This window comes from Ambystoma mexicanum, chromosome 5q (assembly GCF_040938575.1).
Source record: "Ambystoma mexicanum isolate Mex_15411 chromosome 5q, UKY_AmexF1_1, whole genome shotgun sequence".
NCBI lineage: Eukaryota > Metazoa > Chordata > Amphibia > Caudata > Ambystomatidae > Ambystoma > Ambystoma mexicanum.
The window spans coordinates 879,771,310-879,791,506 of record NC_090933.1 but is presented as its reverse complement, the minus strand read 5'-3'; the positions used below and the strand labels follow the sequence as shown (position 1 = coordinate 879,791,506).

The 20,197-nt window shown below is 46.1% G+C and overlaps 1 protein-coding gene across 1 annotated transcript in view; it reads left to right on the top strand.

Moving 5' to 3' along the window:
- VIRMA (vir like m6A methyltransferase associated) overlaps window positions 1-20,197 on the top strand; it is a 1,848,046-nt gene that overhangs the window by 79,456 nt on the left and 1,748,393 nt on the right. Inside the window, exon 2 of the mRNA XM_069621370.1 lies at window positions 13,588-13,703. Within this exon, the coding sequence (XP_069477471.1) occupies window positions 13,588-13,703 (116 nt within the window). The remainder of the gene's footprint in view (window positions 1-13,587; window positions 13,704-20,197) is intronic.

Sequence of the window (20,197 nt, the reverse complement as noted above, 5' to 3'; positions counted from 1 at the left end):
GGAACATGTAGCTTATGTAGGCCAACTCTGCTCTGTCGCTGTGTTCTGTTGTCCCTTTGTTCGCCAACTGTTGCAACTCTTTCGCCAGCATTTTGCTCTTCTCGCGCGCTTGCACAAATCTCTTTGGCTTTACTCGCTGCACTGAACTGTAACTGAAAGCCGGCTACTTTCTGCAGTAGTCGTGCATCGCCTGAAAGCATTCGTCAATTTTGCAAGAATAAGTGTCCTGCCCTCTACTGGAGGGTAGGTACCCGTTCCCACCTGACTGTGCTCCTGGATGACAATAATACCCGCGTTCTCTATGTCCACAGTTGCCACACCTCGCGCCGGTAAGACGGCATCCTGCTGGCGGGCTTCCAAAGTAATGGGCTCTCGGGTTCCTAGGCCTTCTCTGTGAGTGAAAATGACCGGACGCACGGCCTAGCTGTGACCGGTCCGGACAAAGACTCCTGTTGGGAAAATGTTTTTGATGGACGTCTGCACCATCTCTAGCGCAGTGTACATGCCCACATATCCCCCCATCTCTTTTGTGAAAGCATAGCCAAAAAGGAAAGCATGAGCACCTTAGTCTGCCTAGTATGATGCTCGGTCCCCTAGCTTGAGTCCACTTAACAGCAGGCTCCTTCTCCTTTCAGAGGACATTGCACAATTTGTGTTTCCAAGGAGGCACATCACCCTCTGGGCCCAGTTGCTAAGGTCTCTGGATCCACGGCCTCCCTGGTATCCTTGGCACGCTCTTCTAGGTTCCTGATCTTGGTAATGGGACCTGCCATGTCTAACACCTTTTCCTGGCAACCCTTCCGGGCTCGGTCCATGCCTTTCCTAAAATCCCTGGAGGCTTTGGATATGAAGGTGATAATCTTAAGGTCCAATTCCAGCATTTCCACCAGTTCGGTGTCCATAGCAGCGCTGTTCCATCCACACAGCCGCTGCTATTCCACCACTCACCGAACCAGAAACACCAACAACTCTGAGTGTGTTTCGGCAATGTTAGCGTATTGCTACTTGATTTAGCAATACATGAAGTAAGTCACTCCTTTTTTGTACCTACTAATCCACATAAAATGCATAGTACAATGTTTTCTATTATGCATAACCTACATGCCCCCCCAAGGCACATGTCCCTCTGTGTAAATGTGTCTTTTGTTCCTGTTTTTGTTATGTTAAACTAAACTTATGTTTTCTATGACAAAACCCATTTTTAGTAACATTTGTTCTTGGTGATCTCAAATAGCTAGTATCAGATCCTTGACATAGCCTTCCTGCTACCACATAGCTGACCTCTTTTGGTGCTAATGACAAGGGTAGCCTTTGACTCTAATCCCCTTTATGCTATTGCTCTCTAACCCTCCAGAGTCAGGCCCCCTCACAAAAAAGAGGTTCTCGCCCCCATTTTTCTCATCCACTGGATAGCTAGTACAGCTGGATGGCAGGGGTACAGCGGGCATGCAGTTAGTGGGCAAAAAATCTGGTCTGGTCACAGGATGCTCCCCAAAAGGCTACCACAGCTTTTCCCCTTTATACTTGGGGTTTTTAGCGGGATTTCTGGTTCTATGCCTTACTGAGATAGGTACAGCTATGCTTTGGCCTGGTAGTAGAATCTGGAATCTGGCAAGGTGAATGAAGAATATCAGGAAATGCAGGGCTGGAAATTCTGAACAGTGTGTGTCCTGTCCCTGTGAGCTCCCACCCTGTATATAAAAGTGGGCGACATCACTGGTTTATTGTTGGACAGAAGTGAGCTAGACCTACCCCCAAGGACCGAATGGGTCAGTCAATGTTGGTTGCCTCCTCTAGGAGGGGGACTCAGTTTATGGGGTTGTGTTGTTATGAGGTGCAAAGCCTTCCCACAGTCCTTTTTGCCAAAAAGAATTCTTAACATAAATTACACATTTATACAGTTGTGGGACTTTAACAAATTACATAGGCAGATTACATATTTCACTCGGAGCATGGTGTTCCCACTCCCAGGTCTGTATGCCATTGTTTCGCCCTTCTAATAGTTTTTCGCGATTTTGGTGAGAACTGCTTCACCCAAAATCCCACAACTTTAGGTGTCTGTGCATATTATCATAGGGCATATTTCTATTAATTTTTAACATTCCACCATATGTTCTTTCCCCATGATTTACATTCTCCTGGCGTTTGTGTCCCATACATGCTATGGACGTCCGCGATATCTTGTTTAGAAGCCATGAAAATCACATTTAAACTGTACAACTTTTACATTTCTGCGCTGTCCGGTTACAGAATTAAGTCTTAAAAGTTTATTCATCAAAAAGTATTTTGAGACAGATGGTCAGCCTTTGTCCTTCAACTGGGACAATTCTTTTTTTCTTCAGCTAACACCAACTGTCAGTTTCAGCCCAGGGTGGCCATGGGGGTTTCCCAGTTTGATTGAATGTTTATTGCCACTTCCCTCCACTTCCCACATGGGTGTCCCAGATCTATTGTCCCAAGCTGAAGCCCAGACAAATGTCTGGCGAGCGTGTGACATTTCTTTATCTTGGTCCATTGAAAGTTTTCAAAGGTAGCAGTTGAGAGGTAGGTGTCCCAAATTCTAGTGTGGCTTCTTTGGGGGGAAGGCCTCAGTTTAGCCAGCAGAAAAACCTGTTCTGGAGCTTCCTCAGTCAAACCAATGCATTTAATTCTTTATTTTGTTCTGAATCAGAAGCAAGCCTTTTGAATAACACGTCCCCTATATGTTTCCCAGCAAGCCCCCCTCCCCCCCTTTAGATTGCTAGGCAAGGACACGTTTTTATTCAACATTGTACTTTTAAAAAAAGCATTTTTATTGGTTTGCAAAAGCCCATTTTGACACATGGTGAATGCTGCTGGGATTTCTCTTTTAAAAGGTTTTCTCTTCCATCTGACTTCCCAATATTGTTTTGCAGCCCTAGTTAGTTTCTTTATACAGCAATTTGTTGAAGACACAGGTTCATTGAAATTGACATATGCCCATAGAGCTAGGGTTTCTTTGAAGCATTGATTTTTTTACATTTTGTAACCCAAAAGACAAACGTTTTCCTGTGCAGCTGAAAGTAAAGCTTCTGTTAATTTCCCAGCTCTGGCCTGACACAGCCTGTCATGCAGGGATAATGCTCTCTTCTGCTAGAGCACGATCTGGATATGGATGAGCATGGTAGGGTTTCATTGATAAAAGCCATGTGATGTTGAATAGATGAAAATAGCGTCGGGGCAGCATCCTTTTCAATGTAAAATATTCCCTTTTCAATGGGAACTTTTTGCAAGCAGCAGAGCAGCATTGCTTTTCAATTCGCTTCTTTTGGTGCACCCAAGAACACATACTGGTGGCCTTTCTCAGTGTGCTCTCTGTTCCAACCTGCCCAATAGTTGTTTGGCAAGATGGTGCAGCCATCATTCTGTAGCTGCAAAACGCAGTTTTGATGCGGGGCAATGGTGCTCCAAAGATCCAGCGCAGCAATTTTGCTGTTAACTGCGGAAGTGCGGCTTGATCATGGATGGGAATTCTACTGAGTGGGTTAATGTACTCCACATAGGCAGTACTGAGGATGTGCTGGAGTGCACTTCGGGACCTTGTTATCTTACGGCCATCCCCAATTGGAGATCCTAGGGCTTCAAGACTTTTCCTGGAGAGGGCGCACCCCTTGTGATACTGCATTCAACAGGGAGTCTCCCAGTACTCTTTTGAAACTGTCGGTTCAGAATCCTCTTCAGAGAACACCTGGTCTTGGCTCCCCACACTCCCTTCATCGGATTCAATTTTTTGTAAGAGATGCAAAAAAGATGTAAGAGTGGCACTTGCTGAGCAGGCAATGATGTACCTGCTGCTGTCTCGTGTTACATGAGCTTTATATGCCGTGCTTCAATGTTGCTCGTTTAACGCTTCTGCGATAACGAGCTTGATGCAGAGAGCGACCTGTCTGTGTTGCGCTTCAACTAACAGTGCTTGTTTAGCGCTTCTATGCTAACAAGGCCGCTGCGGAGAGCTAACGCACGCCTGCAGCCTGGGTTGTGTTCCTGAAGTGTGCCGTCTTTTGAAAAGAGCACCCTCCTGCGTGCGTGAGCCCCGGGGCACGTGCGCAGGCGTGTACCCACTTTTCAGCGCTCCTGCAGCTGAGACAAAGTTAGAGAAAGCTTTCCCCAGCCGCGGGACGCCAGGAATAGGAGCTGCCTTGCGGATAGCAGCCAGGGGCCATGATGTGAGCTGTGAGACTCACGGGTCCGGCTGCGCTCACTGCTGCAACAAAAGGTCACCGAAGTCTGTGAATGATAGAAAACATGAACGCACACTGCACCTAATGTCAATACACACCTAATGCAGTAAACCAACAGTCTGTATTCACTATGGCATAACCATGCTCCCAATGAAAGTAATGAACAATGGCTATGGTACAACTATGAAAGTCAATGATGCGCACGACAACTGTACAATTCAAACACACATTATATTCTGTAAACGGGGAAGTAATTTGCTACTTATCTCATGGAAGAGCAGAAAAAGAATTGGAAAGAACGTGGGCAGGAAGTGGTTCATGGAGTTCGGGGACAGGACATAGATATGGGACTACCAGAGACCCTGGGTTCATGGATGTGAGGTTTTTGAGCAAATTTTCTGTCTGAAGTAAAAAATAAAAAAGAATTGTTAAGGAAATATGTGATTTAAATCTGCTGGAAGAGTGGAATTAAAAGAAGTTAAGCATATTGCTCGCCTGCGGTCTTGACTTAGAATCGGAGAAGCTGTGAAGTGCTTGGGGAACATGAGCTCTTTCAGGGATTTATTTTATTTTCATCTATTCTTTGTTTACAGGTGTTGTATACTAAAGATATCATTAAACCATTCAACTAGTACACTGGTTGAGCAAGCACAATTTCATCAAGGGCGATTTACTGGCTGCAGCGTCTGTGCACTGCCGAGATTTATACTTGTCTTTTTATACTGTTGCAATTAAATGATTTGCCTAAGTGTTAGGCTGGCAAGAATAACTCATTTGACCAGGTGTTGGTTCAAGTGCTAATGCAAATGCAGTCATTGAGCTGATGTTATAATTAGAAGTGTGTGTGCAGTGACCCTGGGATTGTGCTGGTGCTTCCAGTGTCCCAAATTCTGAAAATGCTCTGGTGAGACCCCCATTATGCAGTCAATTCACTAGCACTAGATCTACTGCACATTCTCACTGATCCAGCACTATGGCCTGTGCAGTTAGTGATCATTGACTTGGTGATATGACCGGTAGAGTGTATATGCCATAAATACGTTTCCTGAAGTGTTGTCAGATCTGCTAACTTGCTTGATGGCTGGAGCATTTGTAGAGGCAGTACTCGCGTACAGTACTGTTTCGTCGGTGGTGGATGTACTTTCTGTCTTAAGAGAAGGGAGAAACCAGGTGACTAATGTAGGCCAGGTTTGACGCTGTTGTGTACTCCCGATATTTTGAGGTTTCATTTCTGTGGAGGAGACCTTATCCCACAGGTAGGGAGTTTGAGACCTGAACGTGTCCTTCTAGGATGACATGCTAAAGATTACAAAGTTAAAACCAGGTACAGATAATTAAAAGTCGGAGTGGGAGGATTTAGGCAGGTGATAGGGAGGCAAAATAATAATAGCGTTTGTTAAAACAGAATTTCTATGTTTGGCGATTCTAGGGTCACCTGTTAGGACCCCTCAATGTTTTCCTCTTTTTTCCCTTTATTTTTTGAATCGTTGACTACTTTTTGATGGCTAGAGGGACTTTTGTTGAAGTCCACCCACCATTTACCACCCTTTTTACCTTATTTTGCTTCTCGCTCCTCCAACTCCCTCAGGATCAGTCGCTTCTCCAAGCAACGAGTTGGGGTTAGATCTCTTACCTCGGCTGGGGCCTCCCTCTGGAACAGCCTCCTGGCCACTCTAAAACTTGGAGAACCATCTCCGCTTCCGGGAGCACCTCGAGACCTTCCTCTTTGCTTCTGCCTTCACTCTTCCTCTCGCCAGCTGATCTGTCTGCCTTGGTACCCTGCACCTGGTTGCCCTCTGACTTCGTGCCCAGGTCCCCGCTGACCCATCCTTAACCTGCACTGCCTCCTGGCACCCCCTGCACTTGGTTCTGTATCTGTAACCCTACAGTCCCCTTACCTACACTTATCAGACACCCCACATCTGCACTTTAAACCTTGCACTTGCCACCCTGCTGGCTGCACTACCAGTTGTTGTTTATCCCTTGCTTAACACTTTTCACTTCTCCCCTCTGAACTTTCCCACTACCCTCTCCCCTACACTTGCACGTTCTCAATGTCACTAGGCCTAGTAAGATCGCTGTTTGTCCTTCCTTGTTTTCCCCTCCCTTGCCCCGTCGCTCCCTGAAACACTTGTGCATGAGCGTGATACAAATAAAATATCAAGTATTTGATATTAAGACGAGTCGTCCCAAGGATGCTGTTCATGAACCCCATTTCTGCCCTTTGGGTAATTCTATCATCTTGCATTGATTTGGAAGTTGGTGGCAACTATACTTTAGTTTTGGCTTAACAATGGGGCACCAGTGCGTTTCTCAAAATCTTGATCTTGGTTATTTTGTAATTTAGGGTTTCTTTAGTTGGTGGCATCACAATGTGGCCTTAAAATGGCTGTTCTGACCCTGTGGGCTCTTTGTGAGCTATTAATGGCAGCCTCCATATTGATTTCAACTGGTTTTGGACAGTTTGTCTTTGAGCTCTCCCCATCACTTCCTGTGAGTGGTTTTGGCTAAGTGACGGTCTTACTGACCAACCAATATGGCTGGTCATCTGACCGTTTGCTGTCAGTCCCCTCTATAGATGGATGGTCTGGCAATGACAGCCCTTTTTTGCATTGGTCTTGAGGCCTGCTTCTCTCTTGGTTTCCTAATTTGCTCCTTGAAAGAAGCAGTTTTGCAGACGACCTTCAGGAGTTTTCCCTGCCTTTGTTTCCCATTTAAAGTCATTACGTGGCCACGGTCACTCTCTGGCCAGCCTCTCTTGACCCTCTTCCTGCTCCCACCTGTGAGGCTAAAAACCTCAGGGTCATATTCGACTCCACACTCCTTCTCTTCTCACATCTCTGACTTCTCTAAGATGTCACACTACCAGCTGCACCTCCTTAGAGGTATTCTTTCTTTCTTCCCCTTCCCCCAGATGCTCACTGTCTCCAGAGCTCTGGTTCTCTCTGGGCTGGACTACTGCAACAGCCTCCAAAACAGGATGGTGGGATTTGTCCTTGGCCTCAAGCCCAGGGATCGTATCTCTCCAGGACTGAAATCTCTACACCGACTCCCAGTGGCGGCGAGGATTAAATTCAAAACCCTCTGCATTGTCCACAAGGCCTTCTCGGGTCTGGGGCCTCAATACCTTCCACTCTCTATTTCTGATATATGTTGCTTCTCAAGCTCTCCGCTCATCCCAACTCCCTCAGGGTCAGTCGCTTCTCCAAGCAACTTGAATCTCTTTCTTCAGCTGGGGCCTCCCTCTGGAACAGCCTCCTGTCTCTCTGAAACTTGAGGAGAACCATCTCCGGCTCAGGAAGCACCTCAAGACCTTCCTATTTGCTTATGCCTTCTCTCCTCCACCCTGCTAAACTCCTGGGTGAAACAAACTGCACTGGTTACCTGGCTAACCTTTGATATCGGGCCCAGATATCGCCCCCCACGCCCCCTTGTTGCACACCTGCACTGCCCCCCTGGCATCCCTTGCACCCGGGGGCTGTTTCTGTATCCCTACAGCCCCCCACCAGCACTTGGACACCTGATGTCTGCTCTTACTCTTGCACTTTCCACCAGATGCCCGCACTTTTATTTACTGTTTCTTTTATGATTTTATTGATTGTTTTATTTATTTTACTTTTATCGTATGTACTGCACTGCCCCCTCCGCCTTGCCCCTGCACATTTCCCCTCTCCCTCCCCTCCACTTGCACACTCTCAATATCACCTGGCCTAGTAAGAACGTTGTCTGTCTCCCCTTTGTTCCCCCTCACTTGCCTCATCGCGCCTTGAAACACTTTTGTATAGGCGTGTTATAAATGCCATATCCTATCATACTGGCTGGCTATAGTGGCTTGGGCATATACTTTGGGGTTTTCACCTTTGGAGATGCAGTCCAGGCTTCCTGACGACCCCTGCTGCCTCTCTACATCTGTTGAATTGAGCCTTCCAAGCTGGAGCCGTTTTCTGGCCCGTTTACTGCCACGTTATGATTTGACTGCCAGGATCTCCTGCTTGGTTATGGTTCATTGCCGTGGCCCAGAAAGGTTCGCAGACTTCACCATCCCATCAAATCTTCTGCCAAGGATGTCTGATGGTGGCTCCAGCTGTTATCCATGTCATTGGAGCGTTTGCTGCTGTGCTATCTTCATTCTTTCTCCAACGAGCCGCTTGTAGCCATAATCTCTGGATCCTATCTCCCTTGCTGGAGGATCTGTACCTGTGAGATAGAGCACACTTGCCTCCTTTAAAGTGGATGGCTCATTGACTGTAATCCCATTGATTCTTATGGAACCTTCAACCTTATCCTAAATTGACTGAGGGTACTTGCGTGACCCTGTACCCACAAGGGGTTCAGCAAGCTTTGGACCAACCATTAGAATGATGGTACTTAACTCAGATTTAATATGCTTTTCTAAAGTCGTGCTCTTTTTCTCTAATGGTGAATGTATTTTAACACTGTAGCTAATTTTAGTGACATTTTAAATATTTTTCTCTGAAATGTATTGTTAAGGTAACATGCAAAAAAAAATAATATTTTTTATTAATTTTCACGGTTGGAGCATCGACATTTGCAATTGACCAGACCAACAGCTTCTGCTTTATACAGCTTGATAAAGAATCAGAGACCCCCATCCCCACGATCCTTAAACCTGTAATGCAGAATGATTGGTACCTCTCACCCAATCCCGCCCGGGTCCAAATAGTCTTGTCAAACAAGGTATAAATGTCAGAGCTGGGAATTTAAGATCATAGTCTAGCAGAGGAGAGCAAATTGCCTGAAACTGGTGGAGCTTCCCCTCCTTTGCGGTAGTTACCTTATCGGCCACAAGTATGTCCCAGATCTTAATCCACCATTGCCCGGGCCTTCTGCTGACTTCCTGCACCAGGCGGTGGTAATACGTGCTGCCAGCAACAAACAAGTTAATAGATTTGCCAGGACCCCCAACATTAGGTATACCCCCCCTCACATGGAGCTCCAAAAAGTCGGGTTTTCGGGCACATCAGGTGTTGGCTACCCGTCAGATCTTGTGTGCTTTGCACAATGTTCTCCCAGAAGGATCGTATCAGGGGGCAGTCCCACCACATATGGAAGTAAGAGCCATGAGCTCCACAGTTCCGCCAGCAGGTAGGGGGGATCACAGCCTGGAAATGGTGGATCTGAGCAGAGGGTAGTACCAGCGAAACAACACTTTTACAGCGCATTCGTTGTTACTCATCTAGATGAGGTGCGGCCTCTGGCCCAAATCTTTGACCCAGGCCACTTTGTCCAGGTGGTGGCCACATCCTCTTACCATCAGGTCATATAATCCGGGCAGCGTGGGGGTCAGGAGATCCTCCCTCAGCAGTCTATAAAGTTTGGAAATCCTGCCCTTGTCTAGGCCCTCCCAGATGGTTAGTTCAAGTGGGCTCAGCGTCTGGGTAGCCTTCTGTCTGACTTCGGGGTGAGTGATCCAATGACGGATCTGGGTGTATGGGAATCTATCGAGTTCCGAGAGGTGAAATTCCCTTTTGCAGTCTTCAAAGGATCGCGGTTGGCCCTCTGGGAACAATTGTCCTTGGGTGAGTAGGCCCCCCCTCTTTCCATCATCTAAATGCCCCCGGATGCGTGCCTGGGGTAAACACTGGGTTGCCAAGGACCGGAGAGAGTGGGCCCATACCTCTACTGATCTTTTTCCTCCTTAATACCTCCTCCCATACCTTTAGGGAAGCTTTTGTTGATGAGAGCAGATGTGCCCTTTGCTTATGTATCGTATGGGGGATTAAAAGGTAGAAAGCAGAGGGGGAAGATAGCATTTGGATTGTTCAATTTCCATCCACCTGGGAGCGGGAGCCTCGGCCATCCATGCAGATAGATGGGAGAGCTGGGCTGCCTCCTGTATACTTTAGTATATTGGGAACCCCCAAGCACCCTAGCCTGGATCCCCCCCATCACCCTCTTGGAGAAACTTAGGAGTTTTCGCTGGAGCCTTTCTAATCTAGGTTTCGGGACAACCACTGGGAGGAATGAACAGCAGTACAGAAACCGGGGGAGGAGATTCATTTTAACCACTCTGATCCGTCCCATCAGTGAAATTTCTTGCCCCGCCCATCTTTCCAAGTCCTGTTCCAAAGTCTTAACTAGGGGGGTGAAAATGGCCCCATAAAGGTCTTTTGGGGACACTGTAAGCTGAACCCCTAAGTATGCCTTAGAGGAGGTCTCCCAGCGGATAAGGGAGTTAGCTTCGAGGGAGACGATATCCTGAAGTGATAGCTCCACCCCTAGCGCCACTGATTTCCCAAAGTTAATCTCAAACCCGGATACCCGACCAAAAGCCTGCAATTCCCGCAGGGCCGCCCGCATGGAAGGAGAGGCGTTGGTTATAGACAGAAGTATATCGTCAGCATACAGAGATACCTTATGGGAAGAACCCTGCACCTCTGGCTCCTGAATCGTGTTATTTTTGCATATGTGCTGGGCCATGGGTTCCATAATGAGGGCAAACAGGAGGGGAGAAAGGGGGCATCCCTGCAGTGTACCACATGTAAGAGGGATAGGGGGCGAGCGCTTAACTTGGAGTGAGGTGTCCAGCGAGAAATCATTTGTGGCAATCGATTTTCCTAAAACGGGGACCAAAGGCGAATGCCTCAAATGTCAGATGCATAAACAACCAGTCTACCTTATCAAACGCCTTTGTTGCATCCAGGGTTAAGAGGGTCAGTTTCCCATTACTTTCGGTGGTGGATTCAGTTAGGTTCACCGCCCGCCTAATGTGTCGTGTTTTCCTGCCCTGAATAAAACCTGTCTGGTCGGCATTGGTTAGTTGCGGGAGGAGCGGTGCTTGGCGGTTCGCCAACACTTTTGAATAGATGTTGGCGTCCATATTAAAAAGCGAGATAGGCCTCTACGAGGCACAATCTTTAGGATCGTTGCCGGGCTTCAACACCAGAATTGTGGTGGAGCTTTGTATAGAGGGGGTTACACTTCCCACCTCTCGGACTGAATTAAAGAGGGATGTTACGGGGCCAGCAGTTGGGGACTAAACAGTTTGTAGAATTTGGGGAAGAAACCATCTGGGCCCGGGGCTCTGGCTTTCAGGGATTCGATTACGGCTTCCATTTCCTCCTGTCTGATCGGGGTTTCCAAGGCCTCCCTGTCCTCTTGGGCAAGATGGGGCAAGGTTGATTGAGCAATATACTGTCTGAGCCTCCTTCGATCTGTCTGGACCTGCCATAGTCTCAAGCAAATGGGCCTGCGCTAACCGCAGTTGTCGTGCCCTTTATATTGAGTTGCCCCATGTTGGTCTCGAAAGCTTAGGATGAAGTTTCACTTTCTGATTTTTGAGATGGTTGACCTCATTACTTGTGGCCTAGTATCCCTGTTTAACTGACAACCGGGTTTGGCTGTGTCCTCCGCATATAGGGCCTCTAGCTTGTTTCGGGCTACGCAAAAGGCCATATGAACCTTAAGGGACCACACCTTTTTATATTTGCCGTCAATGTCTTAGAATTTCTAGAATTTCCTGTTCCAGGAGGGCTCTGGACTGCCTCTTCCATCGGTGGTATGCTGCCGTGTGCGCTATTGGAATCCCCCTGACCACTGCTTTCATGGCGTTCCATGTTATAGCTGGGGAGGTTAACTCTGTGGGGTTCTCACTAAAGTAATCCCTAATTGCTGTAGCTACTTCGTTTCTTAGGGCCATATCATTCAAAATTGGGTCGTATAGATGCCACTGTGGTCTGGGACCGGGGGAAGGGTTCCAAGATCTGATTTGTTGAAGTACTGGAGCATGGTCTGCGAGAACCTTCTAGGCAATACACACTTTGTTTGTAAATGATAAGAGCTGGGGCGAGGCCAGGATCAAAAGTATTCGTGAAGAGGAACGGTGGACATGCGAGAAGAAGGTGAAGTCTCTTTCCTCTTGGTGAAGCACTCTCCGTATCCACCACTCCCAGTGATCTAAACAAATGAGAATGCACAGTACTATTTTATGATCTCTAGTTATGTTATGTCATGGCTATTTATATAGTGCACGGTCACCCAGAGGCATCTTGGCGCTGAGAAGATAAAAGCCACTAAGACGAGAAGGCAACACAGCCAATAGATGGTAGCTCAGAAAAGATAAGTCTTCAAAGCCTTCCGTAAGGCCAGATGATTAGACAGAAGTTTTATAGAAGATGGAAGACTGTTCCAGAGCTGTGCCGCAGTGATGGAAAAGACACGGCCCCCGAGCCGAGAACGACGAAAGGAGGGCACACACAGTATGCCAGCAGATGCTGATCGCAGTAGATGGTTAGGAACGCATCGCTCAAATTTGACCTGCAGGTACTCAGCGCTTAGACCATGTAGAGCCTGATGCACGATACAGAGGGCCTTAAACTTAATACGCGGTGCCACAGGGGGGAGCGCAGCACAGGAGATATATGGGGTACCCGTAGCAACCCGAGCTGCGAGATTCTGGAGGCGCTGTAACCTGCCGACCAACCCCTTCAGTTGCGCCAGGTACAGGGTATTACAATAGTCCAGCCTGCTCAAGATCATGGCTGCTACTACAGGTAGACGCAGTGTTGCAGGAATCAAATGGAGAACTTTCCATAAGATTTTAAGCTGAAAGTGCCCCTGCTGGCATACTGAAGACACTTTGGCCGTTAAGTAGAGATCAGCCGACATTATGACTCCAAGATTTTTTACCTTAGGAGAAGGTACCAGGAGAGGGCCAAGAGATGAAGGCCAGAAAAAGGAGATCAGCAGTGAAGGGTCAGGAGGGGAGCCCACCACCAGCACCTCAGTCTTGGCCCCATTCAATATCAGCTAGTTATGACCCATCCATTCACCAACGGCAGTTAGGCACTTATGCAGGCACGCAGACACCTTAATGCCGATCGAGATCTAAACGGATCAATAGCTGGGTATCGTCTGCGTAAGAGTAGCACCTGATGCGCTTAGACCCTTTTGGGCTTACTTACAGAATTTCAGTGTCTGTGGCTTCTTTGGCTTCTTTTCATGCTCCTGTTTCCTCTCTGGATATCATGTATATGCTTTCCACTCTCATATTGCCTTTCACAGAACTGGTGGTGGCATCTCCAGCATTCCTAAAAAGCCAAGGAGTACTAGGAAGTATTGCTGCTTTAATTTAAGAATATGTAAGTGTAGCTAAGCCTTGGCAGACATTAGGTTTGATTTGAGTTCACATCTGCTATATTGTGTGATGCTCTTAATATAGGGCTCAATATGGGCACAAGCTATTGACTACTGATAATTCACTCTTGGTAAGTAAATAATATGCTGTGTGTATGTACATAATTGATGTGGCAAGTGCATTTCTATGGCTGGCGAGTAGCTTGCAACTTGACGCTTTTACCCATATCTAATAGAAAAAGATTATTCATGTTTATAACCCTGTGTACTTTTGTTTTTTATGTATACACAGAAAGGAAGCAATGTTGATGTGGTTCACTTTCCATATGTGGTTTACATCAGTGAAGTTCGAGTAATTCCTCCCGGTGTTCGTGCTCATACTAGCCTACCAGAAAACAGGGCTTATGGGTAGGTACCAAGAACTCTGGCTGACATTGTCTGTGTAGTTCTGCAAATCTTTCCCTGTTTCAAATGTGCATAGCCTGCTGACATCGAACGTCCTAATGTTTTCTTTCAACGAGTAATGATAAAATACTCATCCAGCTGTTGTGACATGCTTGCATAATATGTAATTTGGGCTCCCTAAGTGATGCTGCATTCTAGCATTCCAGCAGACTCCCATTTTGATGTGAAACCTAAATGGCAATTATGTTTGTGATAGGGATGTGAAATGATTTTATGATCTGGCAAGGGTCATTATGGTGCAAATCCTACATAGCTTTACCCAAATTGATATCACACGGCATCAGAGGTGCCATTTATATGAATGTTTGATTGAACAATAAAGATAAGACCTACTTAAAGATAAGGATACTCGGGTGCACGTCATCGGAATGTCCAAAGCAATCTCCTTCAAAGCTCCTACTCTAGTCCTGTCACCACTCAAAAAGAAGAAAAGGAAAGACAGAAAAGAATAACTAAGATGATGACTTCCTCCTCCTAGTACAAAAATGAAAAGCCTCTAAACGTTCTTCCAGTACTAGGACTACTTTGTGAGCCAGGAAAATGCCTCCCTTCTCCTGGTTTGCTCTGATGTTGTCTTCCAGCCAACAAAGTTCCTGACACAGTTCTCTTGAAGGTATTCTCCTTCCAGGCCCTCCATGCTGCCCTTCTAACCTTGGTGTCAAGAGTTTGTCCTTCAGACTACCTGCCCCTTACTCTCTCACTCTCAGCAAGTGTCTTTGTAACACAGCACATAACTTGGTCCAGATCAGCTGACCTGTTATTGTCACTGAATTGGAAATCTATCCTCTAATGTAGGTTTTACTGAAGTCCAGTTCAGTGATTTATGACTCCCACTGCAGTGAGGTACTCTCCCTCTGATGCACTATTCAGCCTCTCTTGGGTTAGTGGTTTTATGACTGCCACTGTGGCGACGAAAACTTCCTCTGATGCACTCTTCACTCTCTCATGGATCAGTGATCTTTTGACTATTACTGCAAATGGCCCAAAGCAGAGACCCTCTCCTTGTTGTCCCGCCATTCCGCCGGGGCTCCCTGTTACCTTCTGGGCCTTCTCGTTGGGCGTCAGAGCAGTTAGGGGTTGGTACTGGTCTTGCTCCTGCTTTCTTGGGCCTTTAGCCGCTTTGCTGGATTTGCAGCGGCTTCTTGAGCCCAGGCCCCCTGAAGTGTCAGCACCGTTAGTGGACTGCGCGGTCCATCTCCTCCTGGAGGTCGTTCCGCTGCCTTGCCTTTTTCCAGCTTGACTTGGTCCGGCCACAGCGATGCTCCCTGCCTCTCGCATGGGTCGTCAGACATCTGGCTTTGTCATGATTTACAAAGGTTACGAACGAGCTAAGACAGCTGTGCCACAGAATACAAAGTACACGATTGCACACAGGCTAGTGTCAGAAGACAAAGTTAGACATTTACTGTAGACCATATATTGTCATTGATGAATAAAGCCTGTGCGATAGCTTGTTACGTGGCTTTAGCAAAGGCAATTAACAAGACCTGATAGATTCCTCTTCCTAACCACAGAATAGCAGCCTCTTGTCTTCAATGGTTTAATGCCTTGAAAATACACATGGTGCTGACACCATCATAGTAATAAGCTATGGATGTCCGTTGGCAAATAGTATGCATTCACATACAATGCGAGCTTGGCTTCCAAAGAACAAAAGCACACACTAACTGTATACTCAAACATGTGCCGTTAGGGTCAGCTAAAGGCAAACATTTTCCCCTGTTCCAAAGAAAAAAGGCAACCACAAGTGACAGCTTAGCTTCCTGTTGTAGATGAGCTCCTAGCAGAGCAAAGAGATGCTTCTGCACTGATGAGCACCTTTACAGGAAGCATGATATGCGGTTAAAGTATCCAAAGCAATTGTCGCGCCTAAACACCTTCAGAAAATGCATCCAATATAATGGCATTTGAAATAGGCCAGAAAAGAACACTGCGCCCTTGCATGGTCGTCAAGCGGAAGCCCATGCATTCTAATGGAAATAATCAAGAAGCAAAGACAGTGCCTGTCACTTGAGTTTGCACATAGGTAAATCATGTGTGCAATGCAAAGCTAAACTCAAGAGCAGGTCCAGACTAAAAACGTTCTGTCCAGGCCAAGGAAATAGTACATGTAAACTAAGTCACGCGTGTTAATATAAAATGCACAACAGACTAAGACTAAAAAAGGATTCTGTAGCAGGCAGCCGAGAGCAGACCACGAGATCGTGGGGGGCTGGGAAGAGCATTTGATAGCCGGTCAGAGCAGCAGGCCCCCGTGGTCACTTTGCATGCAGAACAGCAAGGCCTGGAAATCGTGAGTTTTAAGTGTGTTGGTTGAACTTTTTTGCATATGTTAGACTGATGGTGTGCTTTATTATGTCACTCCACTCCTGATCATACCACAGCATAGCTCAGACAACATAACATGAACCCCATGATTGCTCAAGCGGGTGTGTTAAAACTGATGAATTGTACTTAATCTTTGTTAGACGCAAATTGTTTTTAGCTTATGCAAGAACGCTTTTCATATATATGATAGTATGCTATGTTATTGCTCTCATTATAGCAAGCATAATCATGATTAAAGCTGGTAGAGAACAGAAGTGATAATAATCATATTGACTTGCTACCGTAAAGTGTCAGCTTCATATTTTTTGAGTAATGCTTCATAATAAGGTCTCTTTGAGTCACAACGAACTACACAATATTTTCTGGCTGTATTTTTGTCAAATATGACCAGGTGTGCAAAACTCAGGGAACTGTCAAAAGCGCGTGGCCAACCCCCTGAGGCGCCTCTCATCATAACTCAAGACTTTTGATTCTGTGCCCACCCCACACAGCCCTACCTAGGGGCAGAGGGGGGCAGGCAGGGAATCACGCCTAGGGGCAATCAGGTCAGATGGCACCCCAGATGTGATGTCTTAAAGATGACCATAGCATTACTAATATTTAAATAAACTCATGTCCCAGTCACTGGAGAAGGACAGGATAGGGCAGGGCAGAATCTTTTTTTTTTTTCTCTATAAAGCTTTTTAAAATTACATTTAGAGGTTAGAGTGCGCACAGGAGATGGCGCACAATGAAATCAATATTCCCATCCATTGCAGAATGGCTGTACATGATTGGTTGAGAGCTGCACAGTGTCATGCAGTAAACACAAATTTTACAGTAGCAGTGGCACAACTTGGTGGACTACCAGCAGAATTACTCTTTACTTACTTAAAGACCCGAGGTAACACGACAAATAATGTATATGCAACTCTCCTCTCCTAGTTAGAGGAGACTTAGACACCATTCAGTATCGCCCATATCGGTATCCTGAATTGGCTCTTACACATACAAATCATGTCAACTGGTTTGGAGGTAATCTAGTTTACCCACAAACAGGTGCAAGGCATGGCCCACTAGCTACACCCAATCTGTCACTAGCATTCTTTGCTCGGTATCATCCAAACCGTGGAGGGCCGTTCTTGCAGGCTGACTACCAGTTGTTAGCCACCCACTTTGACTCAGTGTGAAACATCGTGCTGCAATATGCTCCTCAGCAGGGTATAAAGCCTGCACAGCAACCTCAAGGACAGATGGATGCAGGTGGGGTACAACTACAGACATTCAGAATGATATAGGGATCCTGTCCATCTAAGAAAACGAAGACCTGCCCAAGTGTTATCAGAAAAATTAGGACAATTGCAAGCTGCTTATCCACATGTAACTCCCCAGCAAAGACACAGGGCTCCAGCTATGTATCTTCCATTTGGCTGCACACCGCCTCTAGCGAGCTGTGACAGCTGGATCTCAATCTATAGCTGGCTTTATTTACAGCTGATAGGCACGCCGTCCATCACATCACTAGCTGACATCATGGGAACACAAGGCGCGGCCGCAGCCATGAATCTAGGCCTGTCTATAGCATCTAACAATTATCAAATGGGTGAGAGCCTAATCCTACCATTATTAAAAGGAGATCCTGCAAGGTTAGAAGTCCATAGAAAATTGTCCCAATTAAATGAGGAAGAAAAAAGGGAGCCATTTGGAGACATAGCAACATTCACCAATCAATCATTGGGCAGGGATCACTTGGGCAGAAGACCAGCAGACACACACAAAAAGGGTAAAAAGTATCTTAAGCCAGATAAGGACACACACAATGAAGGGAGATCCCCTAAAGGACGGGGCTCATTCCAGGGTAAAAAGGGCAATAAGCCACAGAGGCGGCAATTGTCACCCATAGAGGAAGAACGATATCCAGAGCATGGGCATAAAAATGAGAAATCTGCAGGAGATGGGCAGAGCCCGCAGTGGCAAGGTAACCACAGTGGTAGAAGGTCCGGGGGCCAGTCCCATTTTTAGACCTGCTGACTATGATTTTAGAGACAGGAAACACATGAAAACTCCCCAGAAGTATGGCACTGATGAGACTTCGTCTCCCTCCCAGCAGGCACGAACAGCAGATCGTTCTAAGGCTGAGGGGAAGGAAGTGAAGGTCGAAAAGAAACACACAGCAGCACTACAGGTTTCACAGAATGCCGAGCCCACGCACTCATCGCATCGTCCCCAAGACTAAGCAAAACACGGATTGGATTGAGGTCCTACTAGACTCTGGGTCTGACATTTCCATATTTGAATGCAGCCACAAGGCACTATTGGAGCACACAAGGGCACATAGGAATGCACAGATCACTACTCCTACTGGGCAGACATTGGCACATAATGAAGTGTATTTTGTGACAATTCAGCTAGAAGGCGAACACCCCAAAAAGATTGAAGCACTATTTTGGCCACAGTTACACATTCAATATAAAGGGCTGTTAACATTTCAAGACTGGCCACCTTTGTATGTAAGGCAAGCACCAAGTGGTGAAGAAGTGGTAATACCTGCCTTTTCAAAAGAGGTGAGTGGGGAACTAATGCAAAAATATGCAAGAAAATGGTCAGCACTAGCAGCAGTGCAGCTGTTAAAAATCATGTAGGGCACGATAAAGAATATCCAGCACATGTGATTCCATTGCTGAAACCACCCCGCCACAAAGGCAGTATCCAGTTAAACCACAGGCAGTTGCCCACATGCAAACCATAGTAGACCAGCGACTGGACCAGGGAGTAATCATAAAGCAAGCTAGCCCACATAACAGTCAGGTGCTCCCAGTTTTAAAACCTGATGGTACCTACCGTTTATTGTAGATTTAAGAATTTTGAATGCACATTGTAAGACAGAGGCCGTCTAGAACCAACATAGTTCTGGATTGCTAGCCAATTTACAAAGATGCAAATATAAAACAAAACTTGATCTAGGCAATGGGTATTTCACACAACCTTTAAGTGTAGAAAGCCAGAAATACACTGCATTCACGTTTAAGGGAACTCATTTCCAGTTCACTAGAATAATGCAGTGGTATATTCATTAATGACTCACAATGGTCCTTTGCAGGACAGGAATACAGATAAAGACTTAGAGATAAACCTTGTGGTGAGAGACAATGCTCTCACATACACAGTGTGCAATCTAGGGGAAACTAAACCAATTGCATATAAGTCACATGTATATTCCACACCTGAGTTAAAATTTACACCTAAGGAGAAAATTCTGGCTTCAGTTCAGATGATTATTCAGAAATAGAGACCTCTGGCAGCAAATAGAACCATACACATAAACACACCTTTAGCTCAACTAGAAGCTGCCACAAAAGCTAGCGTCCCAAATGCAAAAGCATTACACACTAGATGGATTCAATAGTCTGCATCTCAACATGCTCCAGATGTAAAGTACCATTATAAGGCAGAATTGGGAAGACTGAGTGGATTGAGTTGGACAATGGACACAGAGCCAGACATCTCACGGCCTGACATACCATTGTTTGATTTTTTCCAGGTGATTTACTCAGATGGGTCAGATATCCCAGCAGTGGGGACACGGTCTAAGTACGCTGCATGCGCAGCAGTCGTTGGATACTTCCCTCATGAAGAAGGTTATACATACTGATATTGCAACCAAACACCTGGGAGACATGTCTGCCCAGACTGCTGAATTGCATGGGCTTCTTACTACTTGCATTGCACCAAGCAGATTCAGGGAAGCCCACTCTAGTAGTCTCAGATTCAGATTACATTGTCAGGGCTTATAACACTGAAGTAATTTTGCATCCACCAATGCAAGTCAAATACGTTAGACATACAACTATTGCTTCCAGGCAGCTCTGGAAGCAGGTTTGGGATCTTAAACAGACTTGCCCTTTACTATGGGTAATGCACACAAGAGCACATACTAAAGGGCACATTCATAGCACTGGGAATGCATTGGCAGATAAATATGCCAAAGAGCACACAGTGAGAAAAACAATAGCAGCTATAACTCGCTCAGCGAATGCAATGAATGAGGAAATAAGAGGCTTGTTTAGGTATTGTGCCTAGGCCAAAAGGTTTCCGCAGTAATTATATGTATGACATTGAAAATAATAGAG